This window comes from Nothoprocta perdicaria, unplaced genomic scaffold (genome assembly GCF_003342845.1).
Source record: "Nothoprocta perdicaria isolate Ctin4 unplaced genomic scaffold, notPer1 scaffold_163, whole genome shotgun sequence".
NCBI lineage: Eukaryota > Metazoa > Chordata > Aves > Tinamiformes > Tinamidae > Nothoprocta > Nothoprocta perdicaria.
The window spans coordinates 639,579-663,447 of NW_020454794.1; the positions used below are offsets into that span (position 1 = coordinate 639,579).

Genomic DNA, 23,869 nt, shown 5'->3' on the forward strand with positions numbered 1-23,869 from the left:
CAATAGGAGAACTACAGTTCAGTTCTCAAGACTCACAAATCCCCACTTTGTCAAGTACTACAACAAAATCTAAACTGGTGTTTTTGCTTTTTGAATTAAAAATACACAGACAGATATTTTGGTATCAGTTTAGCAGGTTTGGGAAGACAAATATACAGGGAGGTACATATATATTGTGCTCACCATTTAGGAGTGCTTACCTGTGAGGTGTGCTTTCTTCCTGCATTTTCAAATTAAATCGATGGAATTTTTCTTCTTGTACTGCTTTTCTTCCCATGTAATAACAAGAAAAGCTCATTCCTGGAGCCCGCTACCAGTCAGGGCCCACAGGCCAGGATGTATGGCAGCATATGGACACACCGGTGCCTAACGTAACTACAGGGAACGGGTAACAGCTGGGCTTTAGCAGGGTTTCAGAGGGGAACAACYACATCTCACATTCATAGCTGTGTAGAATATTCCCATACAAGATGTAATGTGTTCTCCCAACAGATAAAATGCACCGTGCGAGCCAAGGCATCTGAGAGAGTGGAGTGTATTTACCACAAACGCATTAGAAGTAAGTCACCAGGCTCGTATTCTTGTCAGTTCTTTATTGGTTTTCATCCTAAAGACTAGCACATTTACAGCATACATGGAGTGGATGAACTAGGAATATATAAAACAGTAGCCATATGTTTATGATATATTAATACTGCCCGAAACCAAATAAATAAAAATATTTCAATGCACAAAGCTTGGCAAATACAATTGTGTTGGGACAAAACAGTGTTGTATTATACAATAATTTTACATGTATAAATGAAACAAAAGGCAACTGTGCTGTAGGTACTTTCACAGAACATACACAGAACATACTTGGCAACATCTTTTTTTACCTTTGTATGTTTTATAATTTAAAAAATGTACTCAAAAAGAACATTAGACAGAACTTCATTTTACAGTAATCCTTAAATTTGCCTCTCCTGTGCAACAATAAAGCTTACTTCACCCTTGTGAAGTTTCCTATACAGATTCCAAGTTTCACAGTTTTTCTTCCTCTGATGAACTGCTCAAGATCTTACTGCTCGTTCCGCCCTTTAAACAAGCCCATCGATGTGCATGTACTGACCACGCTGCATATAGAAAATGCCAGCTGAGCAGTGATGCTTTACGTGTAAGTACACTGAAATCGGAGCAGCTTAAGCAAAATAATGCAGAACTTGAGACTGATAATCCACCATTTAAAAAAGGAGAGCAAGCACCATGCACATACACAGCTTGGGAACTGTTCCTGATCGCAATAAATAAAGGATCTCCAAGCTCTAGAGTGGATCTGATGGTTGTTGGCCGTGTTAGTGGCCACGTTAGTAGCCAACGTAGGCCACGTCTCTGCTAATCGTTACGACAGACCTCATGTTATTTCTGTCTGAAGGTGAAGACTGGAAGAAGAGTTTTAGTGTAACAATATAAGCTTTAAAATATATAGTTAGCTATCTGTTTGAAATATACAAAATAAAATTATGAACTCATAAAAACTAAGGGATATAAAGAGTACAGTTTATACAAAAATAAATGTAGCATTTGATAATGCACCAGGGACTGAAGGTCAAGCAGAACTACAGGAGGACTGAGGCTGAAGAGATCTTCTTAAGAAGTCTCCCACCGTACATTTGTTTTACATATTGGTTACAAGAACAATCCAGTGCTTCCCTAACTGTGAAGGGAAGACTCTCCCTAAGACTCCAAGGGACTGCTCTACTGTAGATCATTTGTTTGAAACTAGTATAAGTACGAGAAACACACTGATTTTGTACAGAAATCGGGTGGTTCTCCTGAAAAAGACTGAACTAACGGGAACCGAGTCCAGCAGAACTCTCTGGCCTGCCTTAGTGATATGCTGCTGCTCAGTGATAAACTGCACGAAGCAAAATGCAAAAACCACTGTACTTAAAACCCCCAAACCTACATGGGAGCAGAATGGACATGGCTGATTGATAGAGCAGTGACAGCACAGACAGACATCAGTGAGAGGCAGAAAGAAACCAGGAAACAGCCATATACTTACCTGGCTGTTRCTACTCTCACGACAATAAATAACCAGATTTTTCTACTCTAAAGCTTATATCTTCAGCAACGAAGAGCACAGAGGGCTGAATTAAACTAGCGAGAGATGACTTAAGCTGTAAAGATGCAGAATTTGGACGTTAATATTTATCAGTGTCTTCAAAAGGGATGTTCTCCTCAAGGGCATTCTTTGGGGGGCTTTTTACAAGGAGGTCTGTGAAATGCATTTTATCTAATGCTCAACTAGTCACCTTAGTCACGAGCCTGAACACAGCTGAGGTTCATGGCCTGCCAGCAGGTAACGTGTAGGCAGTTATTTTGTATCAAAACAGGCCATCGCCACCTTCCTCAGAAATATTCTGAAAATAGTCATGTTTCCTACACATGATTCTGAACGGAGTCCAGCAAGGCAAAATGCAAAGCTAAACAGGGTTTTCTTTGTTGGTGGCATGGGGAAACAGGTAGGTGCTGGGCACTTGGAAAATGTTTGTATTGCCAGATACTGAAAAAAATTAAAAACGCCAATTAAAAAAAGGTAAATCCCCAAGATATTAATGCTTACAATAAAGAAGTGATATCAAATGCGATAGGCAAGAGAAAAGTTGATTATTATACAATATCATGAACCATACTAAACATTTCAAATGCAACATCAGCAACTTGCTTGTTGCACTTTAATTATGATCGGGAAGGGCAGAGGGAATTTTTGCTGGCATCAATAGCTTAGAAAGTGTTGGGTGTTTGAAGCATTTCTTAAAATCAGTTAAGATGGGTCTTTTGCTGCTGTAAACCATGGGATTCTGTCTTTTCTTTAGACAAAACTCATATGCCTGGCCTTGTATGTATTAACGTCATCTATGAAGATGGTATCCTATATACAGCAAAACATTTCAAACTCCTGGCTTTTGTTGTGCCCTTTTCTTTTTTCTTTTTAATTAAACATCTGTTTCTTGATTGCAACAATGCACCCTACAGTTATTAAGACTGTCTTGGATCCAATCCCTTTTTATTTACAACTTTTGAGTTATACTCTCAGTTTTAAAAAGTTTATGAAAAGCTCGATCTCAAGTCAACTCAGTATAAAAGATGTTTTGTGAAACAGCTGCCTAGGTGCCATTCACTCATAAAGTCCATGCCATCCAGGAGGTACCTAGCTATTTGCATATAGGTAATTATTAAATGGTAAAATATCTGTTCATTGACATACACTGAAGGCTATTTAACGGGCAGAGTCATCACTATTCTCAAGCTAAGGTGTCAGAATAACTGTTACTATAGATTCCAATTCTTTAAGTAACATGCTCCGTATAATCTAGCGAAACGTACAAAAAAGGTATTTATCTGTTCTGGATGACAAAATCATATCTTAATCTAGAGCGTATCCACATGTTTTAATGGAACAGCAATTAAAGGACATAGTATGCTTATGTTTCAACTTTTCCATAAGTTCCTTCTGGAGGCCTGTAATACTTTGGGAAAGCCTTCAGTTGCAGGGAATTAAACGCATACTTGCGACATCCAACATTCTTCATTGTATTTTCTCGCCGACAACCCTCACTGGGGAAAAAAAACAAGCACAAAAAATGACAGCAGTAAAAAGGAAAAAAAATAAAAGACTTAAAACTAAGATGAAATGAACTGGTTATTTCACAGCATTAAAAAAAAAGAAGGTTGGTTATATTTCATGAGCATTTAATCAATTTGCCAGTGCAAATATTAAAAATGATGACTCATCGTACAATGCTAGTAAGAAGCACACAGAATGGACACATGCTATGCTGGAGTGCTAGTTTTGCATTTCTAAAAAGCAGCAGTGCATCTGRTGAAAAGGTTCTTTTACACGGGTTTCATGTATTTCAGGGTGCGCGGCTGTCCACTTCCGAAGCCGCTTTGCTGCCCAAGGCATCTGAGAGGCTGCCTCAAAGCAGCTCTGCTAATTTGTCAGGACGCTAAATCAAAAAGGAAAACTGCTCATCTCTCAACCAGAGCCTGAAGATGATTTTATTGCTCCCTGTTCCCTGTGAGTATTCAGCAGTTCAGTGATTAAACTTGAAGCTGACACCAAAATAGTGACTTTCCAGGTGTCTTTGCATGCAGAGATGGACGTGAGAGCAAACATACTCTGAAAAAAATGGTCATCATGAAATAATCGCTTTGTGCGGGTGGAAAAACAGACCAGCTGCGTTGGCTGTCCTCACCCCAAGGAAACAAAGCTGTGCAGAACTTGTTTTGTCCCAACTGCTTTGGTGCAACTGCCCCACGGCACTTATAGCTTCTATGCTACAGCTAAAAACTATTATTTCAGATATAAGGCCTCTTTATAAATCTACATCACAGTTCCTTTGACTACATCCATAAACAGACATACACAGAGGAAGCACTACATTTCAAATATATTATAAACCAACTTAGGCTAGCAAGAGAATGCTTTTTTTCTTTTTAATTTCTCTGATAGAGAACTGAAACCTAGACAATAATTTAAAACTACTACTCGATGGCAAAGTGTACAGTACACCATCTTATGGTGGAAATGTCATGTTTCTCTCTTGAGGTTCTGCTGCAAGAATCAGAGGTAAACTGTGATAAACTGATTCAAAAGAAGGATTTGATTTCCCGTTCAGTTTGAAATATTTCTGCTTGATACTTGCTTTTATTTTTTTTTTAATTTTGGTTAAACTTACTGTAACTGTACTATGTACCACCTAACTTAGCTTTATAAAATATTGCAACTTTTTTTTCTTTTTTTTTTCTTTTTCTAAAAGCAGATTAAGTTTGAAATTGTCTCTGTAACATGTTCTGTGACTGTCTTTTATAGACTGGATCCTACATTATTACCCTGTTTCTATGACATAGCTCTCTGCTTYAGAGAAACATCCTCACGAAGGCTATTGCAGTCACAGGGATTCATCACAAAATTGCGCAAAKTCCATTTCAGCCTAGCGATAGGAATATGAAGTTTAAAGAACAGATCTGTTCTGCCAAGTGTGCATATTCAATCCAAAGTGAATCATTGTGCTCCTAACTCATTCCACTGTATCTGAGTATCGCCTGTGTCCAGGCAGGCCATGGAGGTACCTGAAAGCCACATTTCACACAGTGTTTTTCAGGTGCTGTGTCTCTCACACTGTGAATCAGCCCTATGTCAAATTACAGCCCAGGAGCACACGAGCCACAGTCTGGCAGTCTTGTGTTAGACTGGGAATGATGATCTGGGAATGATTCTTTAACCTCGGAAGCCTCTTGTGAGCACTAGGATAGCCTGGATATAATGAGCATGTCTGGTAATACCACGTGGTCTCAAATGGACTGAAGCTTCCTTCATTCTAGAGACTTGAGTCCAGTCTTTAATAGAACCTTAAATACGAGCAGTCACCAACACGCCACCACAATTTCCTTAATATAAAAGCCGATTAATCAAAATATAACTTAACGCTCAAGAATATAGCAAGGATTGCTTATAATACTTATCAACATTCAGTTAAACACAGAAACTCCTACCCAGAGGTTCTTCAGCTCAGTTCCGCACACAAAACGTGGCACGTTCTCACAAAGTTACCGGAGACTCCTCGGAGGCTCAAGCCGTGCTGCCCGGTGCTGCCGGGCACAGCGGTGCCAGCGCACGGCGCCGGCGCTCACCACGCTGCCCCTGCCACCACACAGCGGCCAGCTGCCCGTCACAGGGACCTGGGGAAGGGTCTGGGTCCTCGTAAGGCAGTGACCGCCCCGAGGAAGCGCTTGGCGTCCCCAACCGGAACCGATTTCGCCGCTAACGCTGCAAGGCCGGGGAGTCACTTCAAGAGTCCAGCCTGAGTCTAACAGAGCAGCTTTTGCAAGCATCAGTCTCCTCTGTTGGAGACTCCACAGTGTCTCAAATGAACGTGTCGGGACAGCGCAGACCGAACTCAAAACCGAATGAAATCTCATCCCGACTTAAGTTAAAAGAAGTGAAAAAAATAAACACGTTGCTTTCAAAAAGCCTAGACTTCCATTCTACACAAATGAGGCTTCTTATTGCAGGCTTAATCTTGCCTAATGTTGCCTCACTCCAGGAAAGTCCTCACAGTTTATTTCAAACMGATGAACAATCTCGGGGAGTTTTGGGCAAAAACTCCCGCTCAAGTGACTTGTACATCTTGTTACTACGAAGCCACCACACTCAACACATGGCAAGAACAAGGYCCAAGGCCTACACGACATTCCTTGGCCTAGCAAAAACGGAGGTTTTGGGACCCACAGCAAATGAACCATCAGACAGGATGAAGATCTGGATAAAGACTCAGTGGTACTTGATACCAGCACGGGACATGAGTATGTCCAGTGCTGTCATACCAGGATTTTAAATCTCATCAGCAATAAGGCCTTACCTAAATTAATTCCATCTAAAAATAAACAGCATGAATGCTTTTATATATATATATATATATATTAGTCTTTTTTGTTTTAAAAAAAGGAAAATGAGAAGAACGTTGAGAAAATACCAGGAGATAGTGTACTGTACAAGCAGATCTGCTGAAGAAACACATTTAATCATGCACTTTTATATTAGAARTTAGAAGAGGAAATGGAATATTCACCAAATTGAGTATTCCATCTTATTTTTATACTAAGTGCACTTTTGCAATCGGTTTACCTCTCAGAACCTTTCAAAATCCATTAACGCTGATAAATACTAATAAAACTATAATAATAAAAACTATAGATACCTATGTTTTTTGAGCTAGTTTCTGTGATAATGGTACAAATCACAGGACTAGAAGAGTCCTCCTCAGTCGCCAAGCCTGATCTTCCATCATCTTGGCRCCAAGTAAAAGAAATCCCTGCATGAATTCAGCAAGCTATTTTAAATTTTTTTTGATCAGCTATTGCTATTGACAAACTTTTCCATTGCTACTATTCAGCTTAAATAAGCCTTTCCCAATTTGATGTTATATATATATGATAACGAAATTTCTTCTGCAGTTATTTTGCATGACCAAACAACAGAAGCTTCTTGACCCTCGCCACTGAAATATTAACTTAGTGTCATCCATTTGGCTGTCTCTGAGTCACTCTTGCTCAACACACAGGTTTGTTAAAGCTCCTCAACATCAGAAAATAACAATAGTATTGAACGGAGTATCGTTAACGCAAAGCCCAATGGAAAACCTCAAACCCAACCACTAATAGGGCTGATACATCCCTTCTCTTTCCTGAAATATTAAAGACGAGTGTCTTTAACTTCCAGGATTCAGGGTGAGTTATATAACAGAGCCCCTGAAATGGCTAATGGATCGTTAGCAGGCTCCACTCGTTACACACTCTTCCTAACCACGAGCCACTCTCTTCATGGCTTGGGTACAATCCGAAGTGCAGGTCTACAACCAGGCTGCAGTAATTCTGCACGCAGCGCAGTGCCACAAGTTGGCTTTTAGGGGCACGCTCTTCTACTGAAACATACTCAATCATGAGAAAGGAACRCCACTATGGTTCTACAAACGGCTCAGCACTGGAATTTGGAGGCTATGCTTTGCAATGAAGTAGAAATTTGTCAACTTGCTTAAATAAATTTCTTATAATTTCTTAGAAACCCCACCCTTGTTTTTATTTTTCTCTTCGTACCTTGTAAAAACGAAAGGCAAGATTAGCATACACTTAAATATACAAAAAGATACAAATTYTTTTCAGAGTTCCTTTCTCTGGAATACATGAAACAAGTAACACAAAACTGTATTTGGTAAGAGATCTTCAGGCCGGCTAAAGTAACGAGGTAACAGGCCAATGTCAGACTATGTTACAAGCACTGAAAGCAGAACAATAATTTAAAGATCCAATACAATTCTTTTTGATAAAATAATTTGATGTATATTTACAGTTTAGTACAATAGAGACGTAAAATTGTAAGGCATAATAATAATTCTTGGCAGACAATGCTATGACACATTCCTTTGTCCAGCAGGTACCAAGTGGCAATACACGTTTAAGCACTTTTTTTATAATATATATATATATGTTTTTCTTTTTAAACATTCTCTTCATTTGCAACGTAATCTGGCCACCAGGTATGCTATGCTCAGAAACAGCCACACAATCAGTAAATTGGGGCTGAGAGCTAGTAAAGGAATAGAGTAGAGGAGGCTGGGATCTAGTCTGAAATCTCGGATGGGCACCAAGCCACTCAAGTTCTTCTGGGTGACTATCTCCCGTGTTCCAATGCTGTGAAAAGGAAGAAGTTTGGGAGGAGGGAAAATAAAGCAGAAGGGGAGATGGACATGCAAATGAATGTGTAAAAAGAGAGAGAGCAACACAAGGTGGTCGAGAAAATGAGAAAACATGAAAGAAGCCACAACAAAACCAGAATATGGAGTAAAGAAAGAGTGGGAAAACATCCCAAAAATATATTTCAGCACAATTACAGATATAAGGAGAGGGAAAGAGAATAAAAGAGAAAAATAAGAAAGAAGTACTGTAGTCTACTGAAAATAAACACATGTAGGTTGAACACAAATGGTTTTCCATGTTCATTCTTTCAGATTACCAAGCAATATCCCATGCTGCTCTGCCATGCTTCCGCATGCTGCAAAGAAATTGAGCTCTGAAAAGCAAGCTGAACATGAATAACCATTGTAGTATTTGACCCTTTCAAACATCTTTCCAAGTGAGCTGCAATGAAACAATTCAATCTCTTAACTAYCTCCTAACATGTCAACAAAACCCCCGAAAACAGACCAAGTGTGTGTCAATATGCTTTCCAAAACATGTTCTGAGTACTTCATAGAAGCAGAGAATCACTAGGGTTGGAGAAGACCTTCGAGGTCGCTGAGTCCAACCGTGCAACTCGGTGCACGCCAGGGTATGACGCGTCACCCCACACGTCGCTCTGCAGCCCTGCTTCCTACSTCGCTGGGAGCACAGACAGCCTAGGACAGAGCACACCTCTGCAGCCAACCTGAGGCTTTTTGGGGAAGCATTTCCTTCTGGATCACTGCTCCGCTCTGCCCAGGCCCATCCTTAGCTTGCACAGCAATGCACACACGCAGCCTGGCAGCCTGATCCTGTGGGAGCAGTTGCACWTGCTCCAGTCACGAAAGGACTTCCCTGGTCACCTAGCAAGGCTTCGGTAATGAGTAGGTGATGTGCTGGAAGACACCAGCCATGTCCTGCAGGTGCTGAAGAAAAACAGCCTCTGGGTGCTGGCAAAAGTCAGAATCAAGTGGCAGAAGGCGGGCCAGGAACTAAACCTGRTCACCAAGCGAAGGAGAAGGAGGATAAGTAGCAATGTATGGAGTTGGCTCAGCGCCATTCCCAGCTGGAAGCAGATACGGGGCCCTGCTACACACAAAAAGGGTGGCCCTGGATGTGGACATGTGGAAAATCAAATGTACCTGTGACAAGTGACCGGGCACAAACGTGCACTGGAAGGTGTCCGTAAGAGACAGAGTGCACTGAAGGGGAGGATAAAGAAATGAAGGGGAACATGAACAGGAGAAGTCCTGTTCCTGACTGCACGGAACAGAAGTCCTGAAGAATAGAAGAGCTATGGAGGAAGAAAAGTGTTTTGGGGTATAAATAAGGAAGTAAAACACGGAGGATAACAARGAAGAAAATCCACTTCAAATGGCGGGAAGGTATTATGGAGAGAATAGAAAAATGCAGACTAATAAAACCAGAGGAGACGACACATTAAATCAGTATCAGGATACTTGGTTRTGCTTGAAGACAAACACGCAGACTTAAATACAGTGTGGAAACTGTATTTAAGGATCTCACAAGGGCTGGAAAGAGCTTTCCCTCACACCCTGGGCCTATGCAGATGCTTCCACACAAGCAAAAAACAGAAATTGGGAAATATCTAATACACCAAAGTGCACATTCATTTTTCAAACGAAACATTAATGGGAAGACCGTGTCTACAGAAGGACCACGGTAAAGAAAAGAATAGAATTCCCTACTAACRCAGCTTACTCATATAAATTAATGCTGAAATTTGGTCCCTGGACAGAAGTTAAAGAAATTTGACGCCTTCCAAAGGTGTTAAAAGATCTGCTGCCTATATTCAGAAAAAAATGTAGCTGCAAGAACTGTATGGCTGAACAGTGAAGTAATCCTGCTGTCATTAAGCTCACAGAACTRCGAATAACTGTTTAATTTCAAAGAATTTTCATCCTCTAAGCAGAAAGGTATTCTTAAAAAGTTTTAAATAAATATATAAGCATCTTTTGTTTACTGAAGATTTTAAATACCGTGCTTCCTGCCCTCCCAATGGAAAAAAAAATATGCAAAAAGCTTTTTCTAAAGTTCAAGGTCTAGAAAGAGTCATAGTCATAAGGAAAACAAGTAGGGGATTTTTGAGCATGCTGTATCTTAAGCATATGCTTGAGAGAATTTTTAGGTGTTGTACATCAAAAAGTCAAAATAAGCTAGATGCTAAATGTGACTTTGCTCAAAAAATTATGTTGCAGAGCCAGTGTTGTGCATTTTGCTACTGAAACACAGAAAGATGTGTTAGAAAGAGGCTACTAAAATCTAAGAACAGATTAATATCTAAGAACTGAATATGCATTCACTGATTCTAACACAGCTTGTTTTTACATCCTTTGCACAGCAGTAAAATATAGATGTAATTATCATTCCTATTTTCTCATTGGCAATGCACACGGWGTACAAGGGACAAACAGATCCTCTAAGCTCACGGAACAGCAGGAAAAACTTTATGTATCAGATGAACTGTAAATTTACTTAAAGCACAAAAAAAGCAGCAGTGCTTTGCTTTATTTCCCAAGGTTCAAGAAGACCTCTCCATCTYGGCTGAACTCAGAGGTGCACTTTATTAAAACGAGGAAAAAAACAAACCCTGATCCATTTCCCAAATGTTTTCTTAAGAGAAAAAATCCAAGCAAGCTTTCCATCACAACTATTTCATTTCAGTGAGTGGTCATACCAAAACATGACTGCCAGGGCTTTATAATTTAACTTTTTTCTTGACTCAGCAGCATAACAGCTAAAAAAATTACTGCTTCCAGGTGCTCTTCAAGAGCCCAGTCAGAGTGAGCTTCCCTCCTCGGTTGGCTGACTTGCCTGTGTGATCACTTCCTAATTGGTTTCATAAAAATTTGCTTTAAACATGTTAAGAAAATGGTTTGCCCTGGTTTTCATTGAAAGTGGAGCAGGGTACATTCACACCAGCAGCTCTGCTGGCAAATCTCACTAGACAGTAACTTGGTAGGAGGAGGAAGATGAAGGAGTGACGGTTCTTGCAGCACAGCTGCCGATGGAAAAGGATGTGACACAAAGCTGGACGGCGACTACTGAGAGGCCTGGGGTTTTTATTAGCCAGATGGTCATTTCTGGCATAGCCTGAACTTCCAGATAYACTGTCACGTTTTCTTCTCTTTGCAGGCTGTGAGTAAATGGTAAATAGGTCACTGAGGACTGAAAAAGCTGTGACTGGTTTGCAGAAAAGTGAGTTTATTCCAAGACTTATTTCTAAGAGCAGAGCTGTGAACTTGTACCTGTGAATTTCTACCCAAATCTGCAAGTGGGACTCAGTGGTCTCCTTCTAATGTCCATGCTCACTCAAAAGATGTGTAATCATCACAAGAACAGGAGGGAGAGGATGTCCCTGAGCAGAGCAACTAATCCTTCTGAAAATGAAGATTACATGGAAGAAGACAGTGCTTCCTTCAGTCTTCAAGAACACTTCCAAGATGCTTTCAAAAATGCCAAAATGCTTTCCTTTACTGGAATGTAGAGATTAAATACTTGGACTACTGCCTTGCCCTTTCAACTGTCCAAAAGACTTCGGAAGGCTTCAAGACCGAGTCAAGCCTTCATTTTCTTGCACAAATCAAAGATACAAGTGAAAACAAGCAAATAAACAAACGAACTCAGTTTTTCAAATGACTAAAAGTTAATTTGCAACTTCTTTGTGTCATTGGTCATGAACAGAATCATAGAATATTAAATAAATAAACAAATAAAACACAACTCCACGCTACTAAAAAACTACTCCAAAGAGCAGTGAAATTTGAGGCAGTAGGCAGAACTAGGCAGTTCCTCATGGTCTCTCTGCCAAAGATGTGACAGAAGAAGAGAACATCAGGTCTTTCATCTTCTATAGCAAGTCCCTGATGTTGCTGGAAAAGCCTAGCTAGAGGTATTGATTAAAAACAGCCCTCTCTCAATATCCTGATGTAGGTTGACATAAGGAGTGTGTTTTCTTACATTTCACCTCATACTGGGTTGCATTACATTGATGGTTGGAAGGCCCAAAACAATATTGTTATGAACCTCTGTGACCATGATGGAATTAAAAAATTAGTAAATTAGTAATTATTTTAAAGAAATAGTGAGATTTATTATTATACTTTCTCCGTTTCTATTCTTATAGAAGAAATCACTTAATAAAATTATGCAACAGCGCTTTTTTCTTTCAGATATCTAAGTGAAGAAGTAACTCATATAACTTAAACAATGAGATATTTGACACTCAGCTCCATTTTAAGCTAGTATCTTCTCCCTCACAAAGCTGTTTCAAAATCTCTTAGGTTCTAATATCAAGGTTTTAACTGGTGTCTGAATACTGAGTTTTCATATACTGTACTTACTGTGTAACAACGCAGCAGAAAGCGCAGCAAAAAGGTAAAAAATAGTCTAATGACATCTAATTAGATGTAGAAGTGGAAACAGGTTATTAGTGTCAGACAGTGCTAGTGTGTAAGACATTTTCCTTCTAAGTAACTGATGAGTTAGAAAGGGTCAAACAGCAAAAAACATACAGAAAGGATAAGAGAATTGAACACTCTAGAGAATTTAGTGAGAAGACACACAGTACAGTACATTTGGTAAGAGTGAATGTTGAAAAACAGGACTGAACAGCATTGTTGAACCACATTGATAAAGACTAAAGCTAGATTTCTTATCCTTTCTTTTGGTATGTGAGTTACGGAGTTTTCCAGCAGTGCTTGAAACAAGGCATTGAACAACAGTGAACAGATTTTTTTTTTTTTTTAGTACAGTATTTAATTCTGCAAACACGTCTGCTGCTTCAGAATACAGAACATCATTCTGCTGATAGGACAAGAGCACACTGACACGTTGGGATGGGGTTTGGTTGCTGTATCGTGAAACACTCACACTGACAGTTTGCCCAGGGAGCAAAGTGTTTCACTGCTAGAGGAGACACRTGGTGAACCAGTGCAAACTGCAGCTGCAGAAACCTGCCTCACCTAAAGCTAGGCAACCCAGGGCTCTGTGGGCCAATGCAACTTCATCATTAGACGACTTTCAAAGGGGCCACAGGTTCCTGTTCTGCCAGCTCAGCACTAACAGGCCAACTGAAAATGTATTTGCACATGTGTCTCTGAAAACCTCCACTCTTGCAAACTGAAGCCTATCTCATGCAACTCTGGCAACAACCAGCTTTAACTGCATGCACTAGTATGTTTTATWCTACAAGGGATGAAGTCTAGCAGCCAGTTTTGCAGTTTTCTGGCTTTATTTTAGTCTTTTTTTTTTTTTTTAATAGAAGCACAGACCCTCACTCCTGGCGCTACTCATCTGCAGTTTGCACGGTTCTTGATTTAGGAATAAATGACTGCAGTCCAACTCTTACCTCCTCATACACTCCAGAGCCTGGGTGAAGACCTGGGGAGCCATACCGTGTTCGTGCTGCAGGATCAAACACTGCTCCAGGGTGACCGACATGGCTGTCCTGTCCTTGGCACTTTTGCAGCTCGTAAAACGAACGCCATTCAGTCTGCGGCACACCTGGGAATGGCACGGACAATTCATCATTCCTTCCCCACACATAAGCTCCTGGCAGAGAACACACCTGCACATCTCCTCCCTGGAGAGATACACACGTTGTGTGGGACTCTGATGTTACCAGCTGTCCACTTTGGGACAGCAGCACTTCATGGCAGGGGTTCTTGTGGGGAAAAGGCTGATTTGAAAAATGTATTTTCTTTAATCTCCCCAGCCAATAAGACCAAACTATAAATAAATAAATATTAAATATATTTATTTATAAATATATATATACTAAATATACCCTTATTTAATATATATATTAAATATAAATAAAACCAAACCTTTACACTATTTAGGAGGTAACACTCTCACCTTGGAGGAGGTTTAACCTGGCAGTATTTCCAGGATGTAGGAAAGAAAAGGAAGAATCTTGAAAATATGAGTCATTTTAAAAAGTGAAAATGCAGTGTATTTATAAATATAGAGGACTGACTGAACTACGCAGTGGTGCTTTGATTAATAAATACCTCAGCAGCTTGCCAAAGGATATCAACATTCTTATTTTTCCTTGCATGTACATTTTGTCCCAAAAATCTTAACAGTTCAGGCAGGCATGTCTGACTACGAGATCGAGGTAGACCTAAAAAAAAACAAAAAAAAAACAAGACTAATTATTTATTAGCATTCAACATTTTCATAAAAATATGCTACAAGAAAAGTGTTCCTATCTGCTATTTGGCAACAATGACGCAGAGCTTAAAATAGCCAATTCTAACTCAAGTTTTATTAAACTCAACTGGAAATGTGCATCTTTAAACCTTCAGGGGCTCTGAGAGCTCTAGAGTAACACAGGGAATAAAGACAGCAAGACTGGTTTAATAACGTCACAGACACGCTTGCATTCACACACTTTGGAACTTAATGTAAATACGTAGCTGCCCATATTAYTCCCCTTCCCAAGTGCCAGGATTTCATATCAGCCTCCACAGAAATTCTTAATATGTCACTTTACATGCTCACATTTTCAACCTTGAATTTGCAAGCTGACAGATAGGTCTCTGCACTGCTGCTCTTTATCAATACTTCATTAAGCAGGAAGAAATTATTTGAAGGAATTTAAAAGGTTTTTTTTTGTTCAAAAGCCCTCAGCAGTCATCTCATCCTCATGAGTTTCAAGTGTTACATGCACCAATGTGCTCAGTAATGGGTACTGAATAGGCCCTGATATTTCTTAAAGGGGATGACTAGGGAGGATATCACCTAAAGTAGTGAGTGGATAAATAAGATGGTGTGGACTGTTAAAAAAGACTATGACAGGAGAAAATAAAAAACCCACGTGATCTGCAGGCTTTTGTTTTTGGACTGCATGTCTTCTCGCAGCAAAAAATATGTGAGCAGAATTTTGTCTAGCTTAGTTGGCTCGAAYTCTACACCTACAGAAAAAGTAATGTCTGCAACAGAAATATTGAATCATCTCATATATCTCCAAAGACAAGCAGATATAGTGGAACCTTATGTCTTCTCTTCAGCCAAAGGTAGCAACTCACTTTGAAATCCTGCAGGGCTGGCAGTTGAGAACCCAAATTTTTCACAGAAAGGACAGTAGGTCACAAATCAACTTTCCTGTCTGTTTTTCATGGAGGGAACATTTTCATGGAGGGAACATTGGCTGCCAGCCAAATCCTCACTGGCCTCTTGCTGCTTCCAGTGACCCATTTTGTCTTTTCAGGCCAAGTATGTCCCAGACTGAAAGCACATGAATGTCTTTTGCCTGTACTTACCACGGCCTACACCTCTGGCTGGTCCCACCAACCAACCTCTTTACAGTTAAAGAAAACATTATCCTGGATTTTCATGGCAATTGTTTCACTTTGTGCTCCTTAAAAATTGCCACAGCAGAGGTACAAAACACACCTGTCCTCAGACCTGCCTTACGGTAAGCACAGCCCCAGACTTGTCCAGCTGGAAACAACAGGGAAAGGGCAAGGTGGACACAAGATTCTCCTGTTTCACCATGAAAATGCAGGATATCTTCACCTGCCCAAYTCTGCACTCTATTTTTATGCAGAACTTCAAGTTACCTGAAGAAAAGGATCTGGTATAAGGAGTAGGTGACACTGGCAAAAGGGAAGCTCAAAGTAGTGGCAGCAGTGCTCTTTAGAAACAGAGGAGGACAACTACAAAGCTCAAACAGAGTTCAAAAAAGTCATGAGGACAGAAACGAAAAGAGAAGAAACAAAGGACAGGACAGAAAACAGAAAGAGACTGTAAGATAAAAAAGAAATAAAAAAAAAAGTTCAAGGAAAAAGGCAAAAGCCAATAGAAGACTAGATGAAAGTAGGAGGCTAAGAGTTGAGGGAAGAGGTTGCAGTAAACACAAGAAGAAAAGCCAGATAGAAAGGAACTAAATAGGAAATATTATGTAGGTCTACATGGACAGAGAGACAACAAAGGAATAGTGAGAAGAGTAGAACAAAACCAAACAAAACAAATCACTGCTAAATTGATTAACTTCTGAAGATCACAAGAAAGTCTGATGCCAGACTTTCTGCCAGACTAAGTACTAAAAAACTGTTTAATTTTTGCAGCTAAAATTTCAGACAAGGAATTGTGGATAGTCAAGGCCTTGTAGGAGGAACATAAATGCTGCTCTCAGTTGCAGCAAAATAATCCAGGATAACTGGGAGTGTGAGGACGCATCTTCCCCCAAAGTGCCACAGAGAGCGTTCTGCCCGGCAGCTCAGTCCCACTGCAGGCTGCTGCATTGCTATTTCTCCACAGAACTGCATCTTTGGAACCCATAAATTTAGCTTACAAGAAGAGATTGATACTAATAATACCGAATTAATGCACTCTAAACTTTCTGTGGTCACATGTAAGTCATGCATTTATGCCACTGCTTCAAGAGAAAATATGGAGTAAAAAATTTCCATAAAACCAGTAAAATTCAAGCCCGCATCTTTTGTAGCTCTTCCAGATACTTGTCTTATCTTCTGGAGATGCTACAGTTTGACAGAAGCTTCAAAAGAAAAGCAGAAGCTCCTACAAAATGGCATTTGCTGTCTGAACGGGTCTCCACAAGCACAGAGATCACCACAAGAATGGAGGTGGAGGTGCTGTCATTACAGCCAGACACTGTCACACCTTCTCTCATGGTAATCTGACTGCCTAGCTGCCTGTTTGCACAGCATATAGACCTCTTAGAAAAAGATGCAAGAGTAAATTGAAAAAAAAAAAAAAAGGTTACTCAGAATGAGACTTAAATCAACTTGAACCTACTCCACTTAGTACTAATGTGTGAAAATAGAGTTGCACCAGTTCTTGGAGGTATTCTACTGGCTTATCATCGTTTTAGCAATTCACTTGAAGCAAATAAGCAAACAACAAAAAAGCCTGAATTGTTCTTCAACCAAATTTGCCATTAGTTACTGAATACTCACAATCATCAGGCAAAACTTCTTTGAACTGTTCAAAATAGGAATTCAACCGGACTAAGCTTTCCATGTTAATTACTTCTTGCAGCGACGTGTCTCCAAACCTTTAAAAGGTGAASAAGGAAACAGTTAAGGCCAAGGTAGTCTTTCCCATTTTCTCAGAAACATCTTCAGCCAGAAATATCCTATGAAATTCCTATTCAAATGCAGAAGAAAGTGTAATAGAAAAGAGTTGTGGTGAATCATTCTGGAAAAAACAACCTGCATGAGTGCAGGAACAGTGGAAAGGCAGGAAGGAAAATCTGACAGAAATTAGCACTTCTTTTCTGTATCTTTCTATCAATACTAAATTCCCTTCTATTCAGTAGATCTTTTTGCAAAAATTGAAGCGCTGGATCCATTTGTTAGCAAAAACAAGTGGCACACCAGTAGGCAGGATGAAGAACTTTGATTTCAGACACATGAATAAGAAAAGTGAATCTAGGAGGGATAAAATGTCAACATAAATATAGTCAGCAACGCTGTGATTCAACTGATATAAGAACATTTGTCTCTCTCAGACCGTAGGGGAAAACATGAACTCCTGCAATAAATACCCATGTTTTGATACCCAGCATTTTAGATGATGCACACTCCAGCCATGTCACAAGGCTGGTGCCCCAACATGGTGTTGTCCATGGTGTGCTGGACTTCTCTGGGCCTCTCCAGGAGAGCTGCAGCCTGCCAGTGTATTCCTTACAGGTAGGATAAAGCCATACCACAGGGAAGCTCTGGTAGCTCCCCTGGAACTAAACAGCTTCACTAATACAATTGTCTAATTACATTTTTCAGCTTTACAGTGGCATTACATCAGTACTGCAACTGCAGGTTAAATTGAAGGAAGGTCCACCTAGCCCAGCAGATTGCAGCAGCCTTGGGAAGAGCACAAAACCAGCAGGACAAAGACCCAATGCTGTTAGGTAGCCCATGAGATATGTCCTCTTCCATAACACCACTTTTGAACCACGTAAACCTTAACTACACACAAAGCCATGAGGCAAAAAGCTCCACAGCTACACACSGTGTGAAGAAGTATCTCCTTTTGTTTGTTTGCAACCTGCCAGCTTCCTTTGATGGTGTTTGTTCTTGTGTTGAGAGAGAAAATGAATCATTTCAACAATGCCACAGTGCAATCTCACACAGACACTTCCATCAGAACAGGAGGCTGTGGAACGGCCCTGAAGGCTGAGCTTGCACGACTCGAYACCTACTTCTCTGCTAGGGTTTGCTGCTCGTTGATCCCCACGTTGAAAAGCACAGGCTGCACCCTCAGCAACATCCCGCTCTGAATCTCTCGCGGCAGCAAGTCAAACAAGGCGCTTGGCAAAGGGATCCTCACATTAAACCCATCCCTGCAAAAAAAACAAGCAGCTGTTAGACATGCAGCACAATAAGCAACACTGTGACAATGTGTTATTTGTGTGAAAAATGTAAAATATAAACGCAAATCTAAAATATAATCCAATTCTGAAAAAAATAAGCATCAGTCAAAATCCAAGCCTTTGAAGTACTGCCAGAGCTTGATCATTATTGGAAAATCTATAATAGCTTAAAAACAAACAAACAACAGCCTATGATGTTCTTTTTATGTCCTCTTGGGTATTTCAATCAAATCTCCCAATTTCCTGACAAAAGTTGAATTTGCTTTCCCCATTAATGCTCTAGTTTCTGCACATGATGAGAACAAGCTGAATTTTGGTATGTCCCCATCTCATCAGAAGTAGAAAAGTAGGTTTAAAGACAATAAAAGATTTGAAAGAAGATTTAAAGTAGAAAAATAGAAGTAAAAGCCKTTACCATGCATGGGGGATGATGTGTGTGTCAGGACAGAAGTGTTTTTAGATATGAGTAGGGCTGGTATTTATGAGCTGAAGGGTAGGGGCAATGACCCAAGCATAGAACTGGCTCCCAAACTGAAGAGGGAGCCAACAAAAGTGCTGATCCGGAACCTTGTGGCTCCGACCTACAAACCTGGTCCTGGAGCCCAACAGGTTACCTTGGGTCAGCTGGGCTACAGCAAAGGCATGCACGCTCCATCCCGAGGCCAACGTGGAGCAATGCAGCTTTCCTCAACCCCTACCAACACTGCAGACTGAAGGAAATGCTRCTACCCTAGCTCTGCTCCAGGCTGAGGGCTTGCCCAGACATAAGTTATAGTGGTTTGTGTGCCCTGCATTAAGCTAGCCACAGCAGTACCTACAATGTCCCTACAACACAACTTTTCTATGTTCATTTTTCTGCTCTCCAGACACTTAAAAAATCCCTCAAGAACCACACAAGCTCTGAGAGCCATAGTGCAAAATAATCAAAATTGKTCTGTGACCCATTTGCATGGGACAAAAGGAAAAATATAGCAGTATATATCTTGTGTTATGTCTGAGAGCAAAAACTTGTTTTCACCTCTCAATCTACAGCCTCCAACAGTTTCCACTAAAATAAGTATCATTTTTCTTCCATTCTAGAGCAAAATCTAGACAGAAAAGTAATAAGCACTATCTCAGCAGCACTCTGGGACCTGAAACTAATGAAATCTGGTTTTCTACTGATTTGTATCCTGTAGTTGACTGCAAGTGTTACCTAAAGCTCTTCTTTGGAAGGGGTTTTCTGCCAGCTCTCAGCTATGCACAAGGGTCTCAGCAAGTGCTGCAATGTGAACAATCTGCTCTCCTTCAGCCAGGGTACCTCCCACTGCAGCTGAACCTGAACTTAAAATTAAGTAACGCCAAATATATTTAGCTTTGAGCATTRTAGCTCTTTCCCAAGACGTGGACGAAATGGGGCAACACTTCCAGGGTGCTTGGTGCTCTGCCATCCAAAAAGACTCATTTCCTCAGGAAGTCAGATCCCGAACTTAGAGGTATGGAAGGCTCTGCACAACACAGAAGCATTTTGGACGGTCACTGCTCTGGAGTGGCTGCCACCCAGAGCCACCTCAGGGCTGCAGCCTCTCGCAGGGGCCTCTCAGCATTAGGCAGAAGGGAGCTGGCGGGCAGGCTCCCCAGCGGGGCCTGCAGGAGAGCATTCCTCCATCTGTGGGAAAGCCTCCCACCACAGCAAAGCTGCACCAGGTCCTCCCACTCTGCTTCATGTGAGGCCTCGTGATGGCTCAACACTTCAAAAAGGCTTAAAAAAAAAAGCTTGCTTTTAAACTCAACCTTTAAATCCCTCTCTATAGAGAGGCAGCCAAAATGAGGAGGAGCTGGGTGCTTCACGAGCATCCACAAGATAAATACACAGTTTAGATAGTTTAGAAACTGGTGCTAAACAGGCCTTGCCCCAATGGCAACTAATGAGCTCCATGTCCTGCAGTGCTAATGACAAYCCCTTGGTCAATGGCACAGAGTAAAGCACTGACCACCTGATAAACATCTGGGAACCTCTTGTGTGGGAGAACAGGCTCAAGAGATAATCCARAATGTAAGAATACGGGTCCCTCGGAGCACACTGATCACTTCACAGAATCACAGAAGGGTCRAGGTTGGAAGGGACCTCTRGAGATCATCTAGTCCAACCCCCTGCTCCAGCAGGGACACCCAGAGCACGGGGCACAGGGCGGCATCCAGGCGGGTTTGGAAGACCTCCAGAGAAGGAGACTCCACAGCCTCYCTGGGCAGCCTGTGCCAGGGCTCTGGCACCTTCRCGGTAAAGCTTTTCCTCATAYGGCTATGGGAGGCCAAGTCAAGATTATACCTACTCATAAAAAAAACCTGCCATAGTCTGAGCTTTTCCATATATCCTTTTTCAGTTTAGCTCCCTGTAAAAAGAAACCCGGGCAAAAATGAAGAAGTCAGCTCCGCACCACCTCCCTGCAGTTCTGAGGGAAAAAACAGCGTGACACAAAAGCACATTATTCACTTGAGTTTCAGGTATGGCACCACTGCTTCTCTCTTTTCCAGTCCCACCCTCTTCCCCCACATTCTGCCCCCACTTCTTTCCTTACCGATTCCCAGTGATGACCGGCAACATGTCAGTAGATGTACTTGACGTGGCCTGMGTTACTTTGAAGGTTACATTCCTCAAGTCCATTATTCCCAAACTCATGTCCTCCAGCATTGCGAGCTCCTCGCCTAGATCAAGGGGAAAAAAAGACAATCAAMATTTTTACAAACAACTTTCCCTTCTCCATCTGCTTGGATTGCAACCACTGCTCTATGGGTGAGGAGCTCTATGGGTGAGGAGGGCAGGGAACCCAGTCCTCCGCTTTGATCAGCATCTGCCTGACTGCAGACAAGGTCCCGATTCACTTGGTGAATTCACTTCACTTTGTGAAGGAGAGAAAACACCAATCACTTAGTGTAACCAACCCTTGCACTTATTACAAGGTAAGTGCCCTTCATTTTTTAAAGCCAACTAAATCAGAATTCTGAATTGCCATTTGCTTGCTAATTAACTACTCCAGATACTATTTACTTTTTTATTTCTGCTTTCAAAATTGTTTTGTAGCTGAGCTGCAGACTGCCCCATACACTGCTCTTCTGCTGTAGCCAATTTAAAGCAGAATTTGGTGACTCACAGCTGCTATCACCCACATGCTCTGTGTCTTTACCATAAGTGCTCAGCAGGCTCTCAAACTGGGCCAGCAAGCCGATGGTATAGAGTTGTCTCAGAAATCCATCATCGTGTAGGCAGTTCCTCAGCTTGATAATGAAACCACAAATAAGGGCTGTCAGCTGTAGGGAAGAAGAGAGACAAGAGTGAAATAAAGCAGGACAAAAAAACTCTTCAGCCCCACATGGGAACAATCCTGTATATAAGAGATGCCATTAAAATCTGTCAGCCTGATGCTTTTTTCCCTTAAGTGGTTCTCTTCTTTTTCCTTGCAGTTGAAGTGAGAAAACCAAATAACAYGAATCAAAACACTCTTAAAATCTGATTAAGAGCATTGGCTTGACTCACTATGGCTTAAGTCCCACCATTCCAAGGTGGGACTGTTGTTCATCTCACATATACTTGTTTTCTTGACATAACCACTTGTACTAGAATCCACAGTTGGAGAGCTACAAGTCTCCTCGGAGAATTGTTTTAGTTACAGTTACAGATGAGAAAGCAACACAACCAGTTCAAAACCAAGAATTTTGATAGTATGATTATTGTTTTTAAAATGACATTTTCAGAATGCTTTAAAAAGGCAATGTCTGCTTGTATTACATAAAGATTTGAACTCTGAAGTGTTATGAGACATCCAGAAAAAGGCCCTTATGCTGAGATTAAGTTTTGTAATTTGGAATTTATCAGAATAATCTCTCTCATCTTTGTGATGAGTAAACAGTCAAAGCACTGAGTTAAACAAAATTGTCTGTGAAGTGGGCTGTGTATGGAAAAAAGATCTCCATTTATCTCTATGAGAAACTACAGTTTGGGACAACTGTTCTACCAGACCATATACAAGGCACGAACTGTTTGAAATAAACAAACTAGGCATTGATTCTTATTATATGAAATGTTTCCACAGGACAGCTGACAAGCTGAAGAAATAGACTGGGCAGGAAAAATATGGAAAGTGCCTCCAGACATCTCCTAGTGAGCGGCTGGCACAAAAGAGATCCCAACAGGTCTCAAAAAAGGACTTCAATAAAATCTCAGCACCCGTTCCTCTCCTTGGGGCTGGAATTCTCTCCTTAGGCATTAAAGACCCTATTGGTTTTCCTCATACAAATATAAGTGTGGGAGTACTTTCTGCTTATAAAGYTTTCTTTTTTTTCCCTCCTTTCTCTTTCACACTTCTGGTTTTGGATCAGTGGCACTGGCAAGTTGTTTCTGTATACAGCATTTTCCTCACTGTTTCTCAGTTCCCAAACACATGCAAGTGAACAATAAATAACAGGACAGCACAATCTGTGACAGCAGATCATAGTGTTCAACCTGAGGGTAAAAATAGCTCAGAAAAATTCTGCAGACATCTGCCATACTTCATAAAACCCTGGCCCAGGTCTGAGCATAATCAAACCACGCGAATGTCTTTGCTTACAGTTTGGCAGAAGACAACGTCCCTGCGATACTGCAGGCTCAGGCACAGCCCTATCGTTGGCGCGCTGTCCTGCATGAGCAAAAACACCATGGCTTTCTTGGCCTTGTCACTCATCATGGCCACGCAGTCCGTGAGCGTCGTCAGCAAGGGGTAAAGGGCCTCGCTCCATTCACCTGGGTAAGAAAAGCAAAATGAATCTTGGTCTAAGCCCTCTGTTTGAAACACACACCCATGTAGATAAAATCCCCCGTTGCAAGTTAAAGCAAAATGATCTACTCTTAGTGCTTCTTTTACTCTGGCTGTCTGCTGAATCCCTGCTCGTTTCCTTCCTCAAAGGAGGAAAACATGGAGATTTCTACTCTAGAAGGTTGTTAAAGCTTTCCCAGCCATGTAATAGCTCCCAGGTCTGCCCCACAGAACAGACCATACAACAGCTGTTTGGAAAGCACAACAGGAAGAGACATATCCGTATACACAAGGGTRTATAAATGTGTGTGCTTGTTCAAACACACCCTTTCACAGTGCAGGGACRCAGCATGGAGGGTCCAGTGCAGATCTTTTGGGCCACTTCTGTCAATGAGATTTCTCTCAGACACTCCTATCCTGAAATTTTGGGGTCTCATGATCGTATCGTTTAACTGCTTCACTATCTTAA

The 23,869-nt window shown here is 41.1% G+C and overlaps 1 protein-coding gene across 11 annotated transcripts in view; it reads right to left on the reverse strand.

Annotated features, from left to right (window-relative positions):
* Nucleotides 1–812: 812 nt before the first annotated feature.
* The window catches only part of INPP4A (inositol polyphosphate-4-phosphatase type I A), a 50,448-nt gene continuing 27,391 nt past the window's right edge, over nucleotides 813–23,869 (reverse strand). For 7 of the 11 annotated variants that reach the window (XM_026035632.1, XM_026035631.1, XM_026035625.1 and 4 more), the window contains 8 exons: nucleotides 23,215–23,387; nucleotides 21,793–21,916; nucleotides 21,187–21,313; nucleotides 18,458–18,598; nucleotides 17,214–17,311; nucleotides 14,301–14,413; nucleotides 13,637–13,791; nucleotides 813–3,603 (listed from right to left, as the gene is read on the reverse strand). In XM_026035632.1, the coding sequence (XP_025891417.1) occupies nucleotides 3,471–3,603; nucleotides 13,637–13,791; nucleotides 14,301–14,413; nucleotides 17,214–17,311; nucleotides 18,458–18,598; nucleotides 21,187–21,313; nucleotides 21,793–21,916; nucleotides 23,215–23,387 (1,064 nt within the window). In that variant the 3' untranslated portion in view covers nucleotides 813–3,470. Of the gene's footprint in view, nucleotides 3,604–6,695; nucleotides 8,239–13,636; nucleotides 13,792–14,300; nucleotides 14,414–17,213; nucleotides 17,312–18,457; nucleotides 18,599–21,186; nucleotides 21,314–21,792; nucleotides 21,917–23,214; nucleotides 23,388–23,869 lie in introns of those variants that run through there. The other 4 variants (XM_026035628.1, XM_026035627.1, XM_026035626.1 and 1 more) reach the window with 1 other exon arrangement.